This window comes from Marmota flaviventris, chromosome 12, assembly GCF_047511675.1.
Source record: "Marmota flaviventris isolate mMarFla1 chromosome 12, mMarFla1.hap1, whole genome shotgun sequence".
Classification (NCBI taxonomy): Eukaryota; Metazoa; Chordata; class Mammalia; order Rodentia; family Sciuridae; genus Marmota; species Marmota flaviventris.
In genome coordinates this window covers 79969645-79986563 of record NC_092509.1, presented here as the reverse complement: position 1 = coordinate 79986563, position 16919 = coordinate 79969645, and the positions used below count along the sequence as shown (strand labels likewise).

At 50.2% G+C, this 16919-nt stretch overlaps 1 protein-coding gene across 1 annotated transcript in view; it reads left to right on the top strand.

The window, feature by feature from the left end:
- The first annotated feature begins 1116 nt into the window (after positions 1-1116).
- The window catches only part of Igfn1 (immunoglobulin like and fibronectin type III domain containing 1), a 31082-nt gene continuing 15279 nt past the window's right edge, over positions 1117-16919 (top strand). The window contains exons 1-12 of the mRNA XM_027945606.2: positions 1117-1207; positions 2394-2444; positions 2926-3048; positions 4449-4588; positions 6124-6223; positions 7479-7523; positions 7746-7791; positions 8366-8543; positions 10134-10247; positions 11626-11794; positions 12659-12931; positions 14156-14205. Of these exons, the coding sequence (XP_027801407.2) occupies positions 1117-1207; positions 2394-2444; positions 2926-3048; positions 4449-4588; positions 6124-6223; positions 7479-7523; positions 7746-7791; positions 8366-8543; positions 10134-10247; positions 11626-11794; positions 12659-12931; positions 14156-14205 (1380 nt within the window). The remainder of the gene's footprint in view (positions 1208-2393; positions 2445-2925; positions 3049-4448; positions 4589-6123; positions 6224-7478; positions 7524-7745; positions 7792-8365; positions 8544-10133; positions 10248-11625; positions 11795-12658; positions 12932-14155; positions 14206-16919) is intronic.

Sequence of the window (16919 nt, the reverse complement as noted above, 5' to 3'; positions counted from 1 at the left end):
TGTTCACCCAGGCCAGGGACAGTAGAGGTGCTGACAGTGGCCTGTCCTCTAACTTTTCTACTTAGGAAGGGTCAGACAGTGGGCATGAGATCAGCCCCAGCAACATTCTCTGGCTTGTGGATCAAACACTGGGGTGCATACACATTGCCTTCAGTCAACCCCAGGATATTTGGAGGAAAGAATTTCAGTGAGTCCTGACTGGGTGATTCTGCCCTGGCTCTGATTTTCTGGGCACTGCTTGGTTTAGAGTATGAAATGACAGCCAGATTAAAATCTCACTAGCAGTCCAGAATGGGGACCTTGGGGCTGGGACTTGTAACATCTTAATTAATAACATGGTCAAGAAGTTGAGAGAAACTGTCTGGCTCTTCCTAAGTGGAGAAGTTGGAGGTGGCAGGAACCTGGATCTGCACAACGGAATAGCAGCTGGGGCAGAGGGTGGGAGAGTGTGGGTCCTGGGGACAGGCCAGGGAGACACAGCCTGGGGGACCAGGCTGAGAGCCTTGTTGTTCTGAAGTGAGGGCACAAGTCACTGCTTTTGCTCAAGAGAATTAGGATTTTTCTCAAAAGTGGGATTGAATCATGGAGGGAAGAATTCCTTTCCTTCTCTGTTCCCTCCAACTGAGTCAACATTCCCCTGATCTCCAACCACACAGATGTCTTACTCACGTGTCATTGACCTTGTACCTGATCTAACTTATTCCTGAAGAGGACAGTGATCTAGCAGGTGGGGTGGTTTACCCTCAGACCCCTAAGCTCCCCAGGGTCTTGCTTCTCTGATTTTCCACTAAACCTGTAGGCAGGAGACTAAGGGAGGGGGGCCAGCACCTGCATGATAATTCATGTGTGACAAATAGCCAAGTAATCAGCTGATAGATGGTGGTGGTGATGATGAAGATGGTGACTAAGATAGCTGTGTTGAACTCAGACTACTCCAGTGTGGGGGTCATGGGCAGGTGCCAGTGCACGCACCTCTACAAGACAACTGTCCTGGGGAAAGGGTGGTATAGAGGCCGAGGCACCCCACAGTGAGGCCTGGCCTGCTGGGTCCTCCTCATTGGCAGCTCTCTCCCCGCCCTCCCTCATGATTCCCTTCTGAGCAGCGGCTGTGACGTGATGGCGCCTGTGGTGCCTGTGACCGCTCCAGAACGCACTTGGCGCACCATGGCATTCCAGCACACTGGGGGGCAGCAGCCGGACTGCAGAGGTGAAGCTGAGGCTAGAAGTGCCAGTGGGTGGGCATTTGTGAAAGGGAAATGAGGAATTTGCTGTCATGGGCGATTCTAGATGGATGGCTCTTTGGGCAGGAAATGGAATCTCCAAAATGGAACCGCTTGGCCGTTAGCCAACCACACAGGAGGTGGGCTTGCTGGAGAATCCTTTGAAGACTCCCCCAACTCACTCATGGCTCCATCCCATCCCAGAACCAACCCACCCCTTCTCCTGTGTGGAACACGGCATTGGCCTTAACAGATGGATTCAGTGGAGAGGAAATCAGAGGAATTGTGGTGGTGGAGGTTGGGAGAGGCTGGGAAACACTCGTGATCACCTGACACTATAATTCACTGGCCTCAGAGGGGAGCAGATGGATTTATGGTGATCCCACTGGCTGGGCATAGAAGAAGCTTAAGACTCGCCAAGTCAGGGACACTCCTCGGCAGACCTTGAAGGATTCCAGATTGGTTGAGGGTGGGAGGTAAAGGGCTGCTGGACTCTTAGAAAATCTCAGAATTGGGGGAGGAGCCAGGAGGCTGGAGAATGTCCTGGAGGATTCACATTCCAAAGTCAAGAGAGCAAGGCCATTGCCATTAAACAGATGGAAGAATCTCAGATAAGTGTGATTCCTCAGGTTTTGGAAAGTATGTCTCACCCTCTCAGAGGTCATGGGTCTAGACCCCACCACGGTAGGCAGGGTCAGTGTTGTGCTTTCCTTTACCTGGGAAAGGTACTGATTGGGCAGCAATCTGTCCTCCCTGGTGTCTCAGAAGTTAGTTTGCTAGAGACAGAATTGGACAAAACCAAACAGCAGCTGGGCATGGTAGCACATGCCTATAATCCCAGCAATTTGGGTGGCTGAGGCAGGAGGACCACAAGTTCAAAGCCAGCCTCAGCAACTTGTGAGGCCTAAGCAACTTAGAGAGACCCTGTCTCAAAATGAAAGATAAAAAGGCCTGGGGATGTGGCTCAGTGATAAAGTGCCCTGGGTTCAATCTTCACGTTCCAAAAAAGAAAAAGAAAACCAAATGGCATCTAGTTGGGGTTAGACTAACTCTTGGGGGTGGCAGCTTCTCCTAACTTCCTCCCCAGATATGGGTGGATGTACTGATGGTGTGAGATGGGCTGGGGTGAGAACAGCCTGGGCCTCTGATAAGTAATTCATCTTCTACCCTCAGATATCAATTTCTACCCTCAGAAGAGCCTAAAAGGAGCCAGAGCTATGGCAGGTGAGAGAACTTACCTCCCCACCTCCCCTCCCAGCCCCAACCCCTGGTTGGCACCCGTCAGGGCGGAGTCGGGAAGGAAGAGAGGCAGGAGATTTGGGGAAGTCTCCTGTCTCTTTGCTTTTTTCCGTTTTGGCTTGGCTTTGCTTTCCTGAGTGAAGGGTGCAGAGCCTCCCACATGAGCCCTTGCTTCCTAAGAAGGAACTCTTCCTATTCTCCCTTCCCCAGCTTTTCTCTAGTGACATGCTTGGGACCTTCTTAGGGTGCTCCGTGCCACATTCTAGGGGCTGGAGGGCCACCACTGTATTTCCACTAGAAAATTAAAAAGCACTGGTCACAGGGAGGTGGGCCACACATCTGTGCCCAAGGTGGAAGGGAGAAGGAGCCTTGTTCCTTGTCTGAGAGGTTGGACGTTTCAGTCTACTGAAGGGCACCTGAGAACGGGAAAGGGCAGGCCCATCTCCCCCTCTCCTACCTTCTCCAGGGAAGCTCGTGAAGAAGTCCTCCATCCCCGGGGTGAGCATCCGGCAGCTGGTGGAGGAGATCCCTGAAGGTTGCAGCACACCGGACTTTGAGCGGAAGCCCATCACCTTGGCTCTGCAGGAGGGTGAGGCCCGAGGGCACTGCCCAGGGGAGGCACGATGCCTGCTCTTCCACCTCTCATCACGCATAGGGGAGAAGACGTGGGTGCCCACTTTCCTGAGCACCCAGTCCCTGTGTCTGTCACCAGGCCATATGTCTCCCTCCTGTACTCGAGGGATGTCTGCCTGCCTGGATTCCCTAGAAGGGACAAACAGTCTTGGGGAGAAGGGAATAAATTGAGGCCATCCTGTGCTGATGGAGAAGCTGCAGCTTCTTTTTCCTCTTCCCCTTCGGCCTTGAAGTCACTGCTGCAGAGAGTCAGTGTCAAAACCCTTCCATCCAACAATTGTCTCCTGACAGCCATGTGCCCACTGGCTCTCAGGCTAGGCTCAGGAAAGCCATGCTAGAAGACCACAGGAGAAAAGTGCCCAGGAAGGTAGTGGAAAGGGCTGGGAATGGCACTGTCCCCAGCACAGTTCCCTGCCATGGATTTTAGTTCGTGAGATTCTGGCGTGAGAGCGGGTCTTCTGCTCTCTCGCTTCCTTTTCCTCTCTTGGCCGCATTCTTTCTACTACACGAAGGATGTTTTGTACAGGCCTACGTCAGGGATGACAGACAGACAACACAAAGGGCACATCCTATCTCGGACAGGTTTTATTTGGTGGGCACGGCACTTGAAGTTTTCGGAATTACTTGCCAGCTTGTAATAATTGCAAGTTAGATGCTTGTTGAAAAAGCTGATCTAGTCCCTCCGTTAGTTATGCTTACAATTGGTTTGCCAGAAATTCTTACCAAGAGCCGCCCAAGGAACAATGGTACCATGCTTAATATTTCTAAATCCAAAACAAGGTCGTGAGAAACTGGGGAGGGCCCTGGGGGCTTCAGTCAAAATGCTTTTCCCCCCGAGATGTTCCTGGGGGGAGGCCTAGGGGATGGTTGAGGCTCTCTTGCTTCCCAGGCTCTCTTGCCTGCCATAGAGGTTGGGTCTTTTCCGAGGCTGGGGTCCTGTGTCTTAGGTCTGGCTCCTCTGGGCACCAAACAAACAGCCACTTCTTTCTAATTCTTTTCTGAAACACTCAGAATTTTATCTCCCTCCCAGTCTTGTGGGGGATCCTTACACATCCACTCTCAAACAGGAGCCATTTCCTCCCAGCCCTGCTCACCTTCCCTTCTCACCATGGACAGTCTAGTTGCCTCTTTCCTTCATGAAGCACAGGCCAGCACTGCTCTGGGTGCCCAGAAATTGCTGCTTTCCACCTGACATCCTGGGTCCTGGGTCACGGGGACCAAGGCCTAGCACCTTTCTTGCAACAGGCAGTTGAAATACGTAGAGTGGGGAGGATGATGTAAATTAAAATCTCCACAAAGTCTGCTGTCATTCCACCCCAAATTATCAGTCTCGCTACTGGCCTTTTCCTGCCACAGGGAAAAATGCCATCTTTCGGGCTGTGGTCTGCGGAGAGCCCAAACCCGAGGTGCGTTGGCAGAGCACCAAAGGAGACCTCAGCAACTCTAGCAAGTACCAGATCTCCTCCACCCCTGGCAGCAAGGAGCACGTGCTGCAGGTAAGCACCGCAGTTCTCCTCTGACAAGAGTCTACTCTATATTCCTGTCCCCTATGTGGCTGCAATCCCCAAACAAGTAAAAGATGAATTACTAGTCGAACTGGGTCCATTCAATTCATTCCATGGCTCGAGGCTTCCTGAGCCACAGATATCTCTGCTGACAGCCTAGGCTAAACTGCCTGGGTAAAAAAGGCCTACCAACTTGGCTTTGGGAAGTTACCTCTTTCCACCTCTGATTCGTCATCCGTGCAATGGGATAATAATAATACCTACTTTAGGGAGATGTTATGAGGATGAAAGGTTTACATAAAGGTCTAGCCAGAGTCTTGCCTGAAGTGAGTACACAATCTTTGGCTTATGATTTGACTTAAGATTCTTTTACTTTATTATGATAAAGTGCAAAAGTGATGTGCAATTAAGTAGAGGCTAGACTTCAAAATTTGTCCTTTACATTTTGATCTTTTCCTGGGCTAGCAATGTGCAGTACTATAGTCTCGTCCTAGGCAGAGGCAGAGAACCACACCTCCCCTACAGCTATGTGACCCCCATTGGGGGTGGACAAATAGCTCATAATGTATGTTGTATTGCAGTCAATGAATTACATGATATATCCAACACTGTATAATAAAATAGTCTAGTGTTAGATGATTTTGCCTGACTATAGGCTAACTTAAGTGTACTTTTAGGTGAGCACATATAAGGTGGTCTAGGCTAAGCTAGGATGCTCCATAGGTTAAGGGTATTGAATGCATTTTCTTTCTTTGGGGGCGGGGATGTGTACTAGGGATTAAACTCAGGGGCACTCAACCACTGAGCCACATCCCCAGCTCTATTTTATATTTTATTTAGAGATAGGGTCTCGCTGAGTTGCTTAGTGCCTTGCTTTTGCTGAGGCTGATTTTGAACTCACAATCCTTCTGCCTCAGCCTACCAAGTGGCTGGGATGACAGGCATGCACCACCAGGTCTGGCTGAATGCGTTTTCAATTTGTGATATTTTCAATTTAGAATATGTTTATTGGGATGTAACTTTATGGTAAGTCAAAGAATATCTGTGCTCAATCAACCTTGGTTAGTATTAGTACTATTATAGACACTAACCATGGCACACCTACTATGTGCCAGGCCCTGAGCTAAACATATGATATTGATTAGATGATTTAATCCTGACCATTCACTACTTTTTGAGGTATTATGATCTCTATTTTACAAGTAAAGAAACTGAAGTTTAGAGAGATTAGGTAACTTGCCCAAGGTTCCACAGCTAGTAACATAGGATAGAGATGGTTTTCAGTTCCAGATCCATCTGACCTCTGAAGTGAGTTTTTCTGCTATTTCACTTTTTTTTCTGATGGCAAAGACATCCACCCGCTGAACAGGTTTTTGTTTTGATGTCTATATTTTCTGATAAAGACTGAGCTCCATGAGGACAAAGACTGTGTCCTGTCCATCTTTCTATACCCAACATACTGTCACGTCTAGGCCATGGAGGAAGGGAAGTGATAGTCCTGTTCCCCTGCCCTTGGTTCTCTGCAGATCAACAAGCTGACAGGCGAGGACACGGACCTGTACCGCTGCATAGCAGTGAACATGTATGGAGAGGCCACGTGCTCAGCAAGGCTCACTGTCATTGAAGGTGGGTTTGTCCCCAAAGCCACTCACACACTAAATCTGCATGCAAGTAAAATCTGTACTCTTGGCAGTAGACAGCCTGCTGTGGTTGCTCAGAAGGATTCCCTTTTGGTCCAATGGAACCAGGCCACGACCTGGAATTTGTTTTCTAATCTGGGTCTTCTGCTCGTTCACTTCCTTTTTCTCTCTGGGTCTCAGTTTCTCCACTGTACAAAGGATGTTTTGTTCAGGCCTACATCAGGGGTGACCGGCAACCCAACGAGCAAATCCTATCTCAGACAGGTTTTGTTTGATGTGCATGGTGCTTGAATTTTTTTGAAATCAATTGTTCATTTGTAATAACTGGAAGGTAATTGAGAAAGCTGATCTAGTCTCTTGATTAATCGTGCTTACCATTGGTTGGCCTACAAGTACCAGAAATTCTTATTAAGAACAGCCCAAGAAATAAAGGTCATTACTTCACACAGTTAGAAGTCCTGAGATGGGAGTCCAGGGCTCACTGCACAGTGCAGCTGGAGAGCTGGATTCCTCTGTCTCACTGCTCTCCATCCCTAGCAGGTTGGTTTATCACCTTGTAGTCACAGATGGCTGCTGCAGGTCCACACTTAATCCATGTCCAAGTCAGGAAGAAGGGGGAAGAGGTGGTCCCAGGTACACCTGACTCTCTTATCAAGGAAGCAAAAGGTTTCTCAAGAACTCCTGAGTCTTTTGCTTCCATTTCATTTACCAGAATGGTGTCCTGTAGCCACACTGCTAGTTGCAAAGAAAGCTGGGAAGGCAAGTAAATACTTGCTAAATAGCTTTTCCAGCCTTTCCAATGGAAGCTGGTGAAGAGGCTGATGGATGACTATGGAGCAGTGTCTGACATTTGGCTATGGGGCCCATACCTTGAAATGGCAACTCTCAGACACAAACACCAGCTGTCCCTTTAGATGCCCAGTTTGCTGTTGTTGTCAGTGGTCACTTCACTCATTTATGCCACCTCCTTGACCATGTGGACATGTGAGCGAGCCTTCCCGTTGTGAGGAAGTACTCAGGCAGGCCTTCCCAGGTCAGGTTAAGGTTCTGGGGTGTCAAAGGTCATTCGAGATGGATCTCCACCTGCTCCATGCCTCGAGCTGGGATGTTTCTATGCTTTCGAGGACAGCAGGGTGGTCAGGGCTCTGGGACTGAGCAGTTTCTTAGGAAGACCATAAATGTCTCTTGCCTTTCTCTGCCTGTCTACACCGACGCCCTCCATTTCTCCCTGGATGGTCCAGTTGGCTTTCGGAAGAACCGGAAAAGGCAAAAGGAACCACAGGAGGGTAGGTGGATTTGGTAGAAATCTTCTTGGAGGTTTTGTGGACAGGCTGCTCCTTGCCCCATGTTCCCTATCTGCTCAAATCCTCATGCACACCTGTGGGTTATCACCAGTCCCCAGGAGAGCCTCTTCCAAAAGCTTGGTTGTCAGCCCTGGACCACATAGACAAGCCTAGCCCCTTGGCCTCTCACCTGGGAGTGGGGTCTCATCCTTTCTACTTTTCTAGACCTAAGGAAGGAGCTGATGGATTTCCGGAACATGCTGAAAAAGAGGTGGGTCTGGGCCTGCCCAGAGGGGATTCAGAAGCTCCCATGGTACCCACCCCCTTCTCCCTTGTATCACAAGCTGGGCTCAGTCTCTGCCTTCACCCTCAGCAGGCAGCTAGACTGCTGCTACCAGGTGAGAGGCTAGAAAGAGCACTGCACTGGAAATTCTGGGTATAGCTTGGTCCTTGTCTACATCCTTGAGTTAGTCATCTCTCCTCGCTGGGTCCTAGCCTCCTCACTTGCAAAATGGGGTGGCCTACTAAAACTATAATTTTCTAAAATGTTTACAGCAAAAGAATGATTCTACCCCACCCTGACCCCACCCAAGGACATCTTACTCTGAAATCAACAATACAAGTAGTTAGAAGCCGAGTTTCCCTGAAAGCTAGAGCTACCGAGTGCGGCTCAGCCCTTCTGGGTCCTTCTAGCCCAGACAGCGATCAGTCTCAGAGATTTGAATCCCTTTGCTGTTTCCTCAAGTGCATGTAGGGAAGCTTCTCTGGACCTCTCTGAGTGCCAGGACCAGGTGGTCAACACCCACGGCTCCTCCAACCTCTGACCTGCTGGCTCTGCTCCCCAGGGCCCCTCCTCCAGCTCCAGAAAAAAAGATGGAGACTGAGCAGGTGTGGCAGCTGCTGATGACAGCAGACCGGAAGGACTACGAGAAGATCTGCATGAAGTATGGCATCGTTGACTTCCGGGGCATGCTGCGCAAACTGCAGGAGATGAAGAAAGAGCGGGAGGACAAGATGGCCCAGGTACCCTCACCCTGCCCCACTCTACACAGCTACAGCACAGGGGCCTGGAGGGGCCTCATGCCTGGAATTGGGCTTGGGAAACCCAATATTATCAAGGGCTTGCCTCTATCTGGTTCCCAATAAAGTATCCTGCTAAGGACCCGAGTTCCAAGCTGACACCCAGGCTGTAAAATCCGATACTTGCTAAACTGGAATTTTAAAAAAATGAGGCCCTCTGTGACTTGGTGTCCTCATGGGAATCATAGTTATAACTACTGTCAAGGGCACAGCTCAGTTCTGCCATGGCAATGGCATAGGTTGCTGAGAGACCAAAGAAAACGCCCAGAGGCAGTACAAGGGGCTTAAGGCTTCCTTGAGAAATGCTTATGAGGGAAGGTCCAGTGGTATAGGCTGACAGAGAGCACTGCCATCCTTCAGGGTGCTTCTCCAAGCAGTGTCCCCTCCCCCTCATGATGTTTTGTCCAGTGGCAGCCTGCTGGACAAGTGACACCTATTCTTTCCACAATGTCCTCAGTCACCACTGAGGACACAGGTACAGTGTGTACACTGTACACATTGTGTACACACTGTTTCCACAATGTACCAATCACACTGAGAGGCGGGGTTTATATATTAGGCTGCAAAAAAAGTGACATTATCAGCTTGAACTTGCTTACTTTGCTTGTGTGACCAGAATCATAAGGAGCACCTGTCCTGGTGTACGTGCAAGAGGTAGTTTTCTACAGATAACACAAACTTCCCCTAATTCCCAGCATACATGAGAGAGAGTCAGTGTCCTAGTTTATCTAGCACTCCTGGCCCAGGCCTGCTCTTTCTTCCCTTGACTTGACCAGGTTCCTGGGAACTACAGGGGCATTTCAGGGACATGGTAAGATGTCCTCTTTTTCTTTAAGGATGATGCACCTATCTCATGGGGTTATTGAAAGGATGAAAATTTAAAGCAATTAGTCTAGTGCCTGGTGCATGGTAAAGGCCTAGTGTCAGCTGTCATCATCGTCACCAGACATGGGGAACCTGCCTTTTTAAAAAAGATTTCCAGGGAAGGGAATTTATCAGTTGCCATTAGCACTCTGATTCCAGCATCTTATAAACTCTGTAGAAAGTTTTTTCCTGCATCTAACTTAACTGTAGTATACGTCTAATTTTTCTTTTGTAAGTGGAAAACACATATTTTAGTTATCATGAAAATGGTATTTCATCACTTGGAAAATAGTATTTTATCACTTAAACGTCCCACCTGGGACTTCAACTTTCTCTCCTCCAAGCTTTCCCATCTGCTTTTACACAGGACTCAGCACAGAGATTTTCATGCAGCAGATGCTCAATGGATGTTGATTAGCTGGAAAAACAGATAATTGGAAAAGCGCTAGAATGTTTTTAGAGCACCTGAGCACCTTGTTTGCCTTTCTGACCTGATTTCTTGGAAATTTTCCTTCCTTGAGGACTTAAGTCTCCCCACTTAAAAAATGAGCAAATGCTTTCTCAACTGGGGCATTGTGGGCCAGGGATGGAATCAGGGATTATAAGGGTTGGAAGTGCTCCGAAGATTGAGTTCGAGACATTCTCCTGATTGATTTGTCTCCCCTTTAGTACATCAATGCCATCTCTAACTTGAGACACATCAAGGTCTCCAAGGATGGGGTCGCTTCATTTGCCCTGGAGCTGGATCTCAAGGACTTTGAGAGCAAGATTTACTTGTATAAGGTGAGGCTGGAGGGCCCATGGCAGAGGAAACTGGCAGAGATGTCACAGGTCCTGGGAAGGGAAACAATTGATCTCATAGGGCCCCTGTGGGAACCACCAGAGCACACAAGTGGTAAAACCCTCATCCCTTGGAGTTCCTGGTTAGGGTTAGGTCAAATCCTGGTGTCAACAGCCCACAGCCAGGCTCTCCACAGACACTCCTAGCTGTGTCTAATTCCACAGCAGGGGGTAAGCAGAGAGATCTGAGAGAGGGCACTCTTCTCCATCTGACCCCTGCCCCAGAGACTTGACACATCGCTACCGGGGCTCCAGAAGAAATAACCTATCAACGCACTAGAGGTTGGGGCGGAAGTGTGTGGTTTGGGGGGCATAACATTACTTCTGTAGCCAAATTCATTCCTGCTCCATCACATCACTCAGACAAGGTACATTTTATCTTCCTAGAGACTCAGTTTCCTAATTGGTGAAATGAGGGTGATACAGGGCTGTCTTGTGCACAATGAAATGCCCCTCCCCCATCTCTCCCCCACCTCCTGCCCCTCTTCCCCCGCTGCTGTGCCAGTCTGCTCTCTGGCCTAGTTCATTCCTTTGCTCCAGCTGCTCCCTGTGCCTGGTCTGCTCTTCCCCAACATCTATAGGCTAATTTCCTTCCCTGTAGGGACACCTCTCTTGACCCTAACCACCTCATGTACCCCCTAATGTTCCACCCAGTATCTTTTAGTTTCCTCTGTTTTTCCTAGTTCTGTTTTATTTTTCCTAACATAAATAATTACTTATTTATACTGTTTATTATTTGTCTGTATCCTTCAGGATTTTAGCACCCTGAGGGCAGAAATCTTTTTTTCTTTTTTTTAATTGATGTGTCCCAAACATCATTGTGTGCTTGGCACACAATGGGCATCTGTTAAGTGCTATTATTAATATTCAGCAAATAGCAAATCTAGGGAAGGCTTAGTAAAAGGAGGTGTATGTATGTAAATTACTGGGTTTTATAGAGCCTTAAAGATGTTCCTTAATGTTCCCTTTGATGGATAGAGGCATTCCCTGCCCTGGGGCCCCAAGTCTGCTGAATGCCCCCCCTGCTAACCATGGGGCTGTTTTGGTAGTAACTCTCCTCCCAGCCTGAGCTGGGTCAGCAGTCTAGTGCCTCTGCATCCTCTTGTCAATCTCCCTTCTGTGGTAAGGAGTGTAACATTCCTAGCCCCCCCATCTGCTTGTTTAATGCCCTCCAGGCCCACCATGCCCTTTATAGCTTCAGGACCAGGTTTTCTGTGGCCTGGGCCAGAAGGAGAAAACTGCTAGTTGTAGCCGAGTGGAGCAGGAGGTTCTGGGGACCTACCGAGTCTCTGAACCACCCCTCTTCCTTTTCTGGTGGCAGGATGGTGAGATGATCCCCTATGGCTTTGACAACCAGACCAAGCACTGTCTGCGGCGGCTGGGGAAGCGCTACCAATTCCAGATCCTGGACCTGCGGCCTGAGGACGCTGGCCTTTACCAGGTCAAGGTGGAGGATGCCGTGGTCTTCTCAACAGAACTGGAGTCCAGCGGTGAGTTGTCTACACTGCAGAAATTTGAATAGGGGACATCATTTAAGAATGGGCTTCATTTCAGGGTGTGTGGTGAGGGGATAGATGTGACAGGGCCTAATGCAAAGACAATTGGGGAGAGGGATGCAGAGTCAGGTACCTAAATGATGATGCTCAGCCTTGGTCCATGCTGTCCTCTATTGGTGCCGAGCTGGCTCTACCAAGTTACAGTCATGGACACAGAACAGACATGTCATGCCCCTAACTACAAACCTTCTACCACAGTTGATTATTTCCAGATCACACCCAAACTGATTTCACATCCTCTTGCCATAACTTTACTTCAGTGGGATGCATGTCCTCATCTCTCTCAATTCCCTAGCAAGAATCTCCACCTGGGGTAGGTGCCCTTGTGTCCTACATAGATCTCTTCTTTTCCTGCTTCCCATACCCCCACCCCCACAATCTGGGTGCTGCCCCACCTTCCTCATTAAACCTTGTTCCATACCTGCGAGGACTCGTGTCCCTGTCACTGCATAGCACCTAGCAGCTCTGGAGGGCTCTTGGAAGGACAAACAGGCCTGGGGAAGGAAGCTTTGGGTAGATAGACCATAAAGAACATGGATGAACAAAGGCCAAGGAAAGAGAAGGAAGTGAGGCACCATTTCTGAAAACAGCCTCAGAGGATCCCAATCTAACTATATCCCCATATTTTATGTGTGTGGAGGACTGATTCCCTGGGTAAGGAAGTGACCCATCCAAGGTGTCACAGGAGTTTGTAGCCAAGCTGGTCTGAACCTGGGTTCTGAACTCCCAGCCTCTCTGTATCAGGTCACACCATGTCATGCTGCCAAGCTGACACTCCAATTCCTGTTTCCACTGCAGCCATCCCCCCCAGAGTGGTGGTCCCACTGGCCGAGGCCCACTGTGAAGAACATGGTGATGCAGTCTTTGAATGTACTCTCTCCAACCCCTGTCCCAATGCTGCCTGGCATTTCAAGCACCGGCCCCTCCGACTCAGTGACAAATATGAAGTATCTGTGTCCCCTGATGGTCTGACCCACCGGCTGGTGGTGAGAGGGGCCCGGTTCTCAGACAGGGGCCTCTATTCGCTGGATACCGGGCTCCATGCTTCTAGCGCCTGGCTGGTGGTTGAAGGTGAGTGGTCATACCTCTGTCTTTCCCTGCCTCCACCAAGGCAAGGACTCACGGTCAGGGTCAGGGCAACAGGGTCAGGGTTTCCTTTGGTCAGTCATTTACTTTCGAATCATTCCCTCACTCACAATAAGGAGCTCCTTAGAGCTCTTCTTTTTAAAAATTGATTTGCCTAAAGCAACTGTTTTAGGTCTATCCCTCACCCACCATGTCTACTAATGCCAGATGCAGTCTATCCTGTGTCTGTGTGGGTGTGCGCATGCGTGCATGTTTCCCTACTGGGAATCAAACCCAGGCACATTTTACCACCGAGCTACATACATCCCCAGTCATTTTTATTTTGGGACAGTGTCTTGCTAAGTTTGCTTGGAGCCTTACCATGTTGCTAAGACTGTCTTCAAATTTGCAATCCTTCTGCCTCAGCCTCCTGAGTTGCTGGAATTATAGGCATGTGCCACCACACTGGGGGGGGGGGTACAATCTACCGCTTTATTTTTTCTTTTCCTTCTTCCTCCTCCTCCTTCACCTTTTTTTTTGGGGGGGGGGTGCTGGGGATGGAATCCATGGCCTCCTACACACTTAGTGAGCACTCTGCCACTGAGCCACCCGCACCCCAGCCCTCCTTAGATCCATTCTTGCTCCACTGCAATACAGTCTTCTCATGGCCATTCCTGTTCTCCTCCACGGCCTCTGTCCTACTGGCTCTCTTGGAACTACTCTGGGAACAGAGATCCAAAATGGCCCTAGGGCTCTGCATAGGGCTTGAAATATTGGGCCAGGTTCAGTGTAGATAAGGAGACTCCAGGCCAGGCCAGAAAGAACTCTTATATCTCCCTTGGAACTGGAATCTGCAAAATTATAAATCAGACAGATGTAAGGCAGGGGATAGGGCAAGGGAATCTTTTAAATATCATGCAACTTCTTCTGGCAGTTTGATAAGCAAATGACTTTGGCTTATGTACTTATGTGTCAAAATCCTCATGAAGCATGTGGAGTGGAATGTGGGTACAGGGTGGGGGAAATGGAGATGGGATTTAGCCACCAATCTCTGGAACATCTTGGCTTCCTTCTTAGATGGGCAGCTTATTTTCTACTGGGGAAACTGAAAGTCAGGCAAAAGAGTTGGGTCAGGCAGGTGCTTTGGTCTGATTTAACAGAAGTTTTGGTCTTTCCTCTTGTCTCTCTATTGGCCCATTGACCTCCCATGTGCATAATATCTCACAGAAGCTGGGAAGGATAAAGGCCTGCAGACCACAAGTGCTGACCACCAGCTGCAGACACCAGGAGCTCAAGCCTCAGATGCAGAAGACTCCAGGGACATCAGTGGCCAGGGAGGGAAGCCCAGGGAACTGGGCACCAAGGGTGACTTCCTAGAAGGGGCAGGGCCTGCTTCTGGGCTCCAGCTCACAGCAGGCCCAGACAGGGATGGCCTTGGTAGGCAGGGCTACTCCTTGATGGGGGATGAAGGGACAGGTGACTCAGCCTGGGGCCCTGGACAGGACAGGAAGGGCTTTCTAGAATCAGAGGAAGGCAGAGTCACTCTTCTCAGGGACAATCAGCCCCATTTAGAGGGAGACTGGGGCGGAAGCTTTCCAGGGAGATCTCATCTACAGGGAGAAGGCCCAGAATCAGGGTTGGACTTCATGGAAAGACAACTTGAAGGTCATGGCAGAGATGGTGATGGGGACAGAAACTGGAGAACAGCAGGAGGCTGGGAGGCTGGGTCCACTCACTCTCAGGCTGGAGGACTGGGGAGCATCAGGGGAGGAAAGGAGCCCAGAGAGGTCAATGGCAGTCAGCTGGACATATATGGCCAAGAACAACTCTGGGATACTCATCAGGGACCTGGAACAGGAAAGAAGGCCCTGTGGGGACCCCAGTCTGATCATGAGGGGTCTTGGCTAAAAGGGGAAGGAAGGGAGAAAATTTTGGCTGGAGATCACCTGGATGAGATGGATGGAGGAGATGGTCTGAGTAGGGAAAGGGGGACAGCAGCAGCCAGGGCAGCGTGGGCTGGCAGAACTGGCTTGGGGAATGCTGGAGACAATGGGACAGGAGGCCCTGGTGCCCTAGAATTTCCTGGAGGAAGAAGTTTTAGCTCCAAGGCAGGCATGGGCCCTGAATCTTGGGGCTCCCAGGGAAGTGGAGATGCTGACCATCAGGAAGCTGGGGGCTATTGGGAGTCAGGGGAGTATCCAGGAAAGATATTTGGAGGCAAGCACCCCCAAGAACCTTCACTACCTGGAGGCAGAAAATCTATTCTGGGGGGCAGGAGTCCTGAGGCCAAAGCTGAGGGCTCACTACGGGAGGCAGGTGATCTAAGGCCAGGGAGGACTGGGGATGTGGGAAGGAGCTACCGAACTGGCCCTGGAGGCCCAGGAGATCTTGGAGACTGGAAAAGTGGCCAACATGAACTTCAGGGAAGGGGTGGCCAGTTCACAGATGGGGTCTTGAGCAGGGCAGGGGATGGCTCCAGAAGCTCCCAGTCTCCCCATAGCTGGACAGAAGGGCAGAAGGAAGCAGGGGACCCCAGCAGAACACAGTCTGAGGGCACAGGTTTCTGGGATGACACAGGGTCCAGTCTCAGAAAGACTGGGACCCACCTTGGACCTAAAGTAGGGGGGTCCAGTGGAGGGGAAAAGGGTATGGTTGGTGCCCAGGGAGCTGGGCCAACGGAGTCTGGTCAGGGGATAGACGGCAGAAGCCACAGGTTACTTAGGTCTCCAGGCCTGGGTATGTCGAAGTCTGGGGGAACACAAGGAGATGCAGAAGGATTAAGAGATCCCAGAGCAATAGGGCCTGAATCCGAATTCTGGAATGGATCAGGTAGCTCTGGAGAAAAAGGAGCCAGAGGTGAGATGGGCTATAAGTATGGCCCAGGAGGTAGCAGGGGAGAGGAATCTAGGAATGGGGATGGCTCAGGGTATTTTAAGGGAATAGATCCTGGAAATAGGGCTGCTTATAGAGATGGCTCAAAAGTGCCAGGAGAAATGGGGTCTGCTCCTGGTGATGGTTTTAGAGTCACCTCTGGAGCGCCTGTGAGAACAGAGTCTGAGGAAGGGGGTACTTACAGGCATGGCTCAGGGGTATCTGGGGGGATGTGGACTGGAAATAAAGATCATCGTGGTCCTACAGGATATGGGTCTGGGAGCAGTGTTGGTCTTAGGAATGGCTCAGGTGGCCCTGATGGAATGCTCATTGATGAAGACCAGAATTGGGGTACACCCGAGGGCCAGGGGCAAATAGGCTCTGCAGGAGGGTACTGTCCTGATGGTAGCTTAGGGAGTCCTGGAACAGTGGGGCCTGTGGGTAGAGGTGGCCCCAAGGCCCCTGGAACAGTGCATGCTATTGGGGAGGGATATGCAGAAGCAGAACCAGGGGGGTCTGGAACAATAAGGCCTTGGGGTCAGACTAGAGATTTGGGGGGCTTCAGAGCCTCAGGGGCCCTGGGGACCTTTGGAGAAGGGAGTTTTGAAGATGGGACAGGGGGTCCAGGAGCCATGGAGCCAGGGTCTCTGAGGGCAGGGGGAAAAGAGGGTGATGGAGATAGGACTAGGTGCCTTGGTGCCAGGGCCTCTGGAACTGGAACAGGGTTTGGGGACAATACCAGGCATCCTGAGACATTAGCTTCTCATGCTGGGGCTGGTTCCAAGAGCCTATGGGCTCATGGGCCTGGTGATGTGTTGGGTTATGGGGATGGGTCTAAAATTCCCAAGTCTCAGGGGATTGGGAGCAGAACAGCTTATGGAGTAGGGCCAAAGGATCTTGGTCCTGGAAGAATAGGGCCAGGGGATGAGGCAGATTTTGGAGATGGCTTAGGAGGCCTCAGAGGAATGGCAGCAGCAGATAAGGCAGGATATAGGGGTGGTGTTGGAGGTGCTGGAGATATGGGGTCAGGGGGTGAGGCAGGTTATAGCAGTGGTATTAGAGGTTCTGAGGATAAGGGGTTGGAGGGTGAAGCAGGTTATAGGGGTGGTATTGGAGGTTCTGG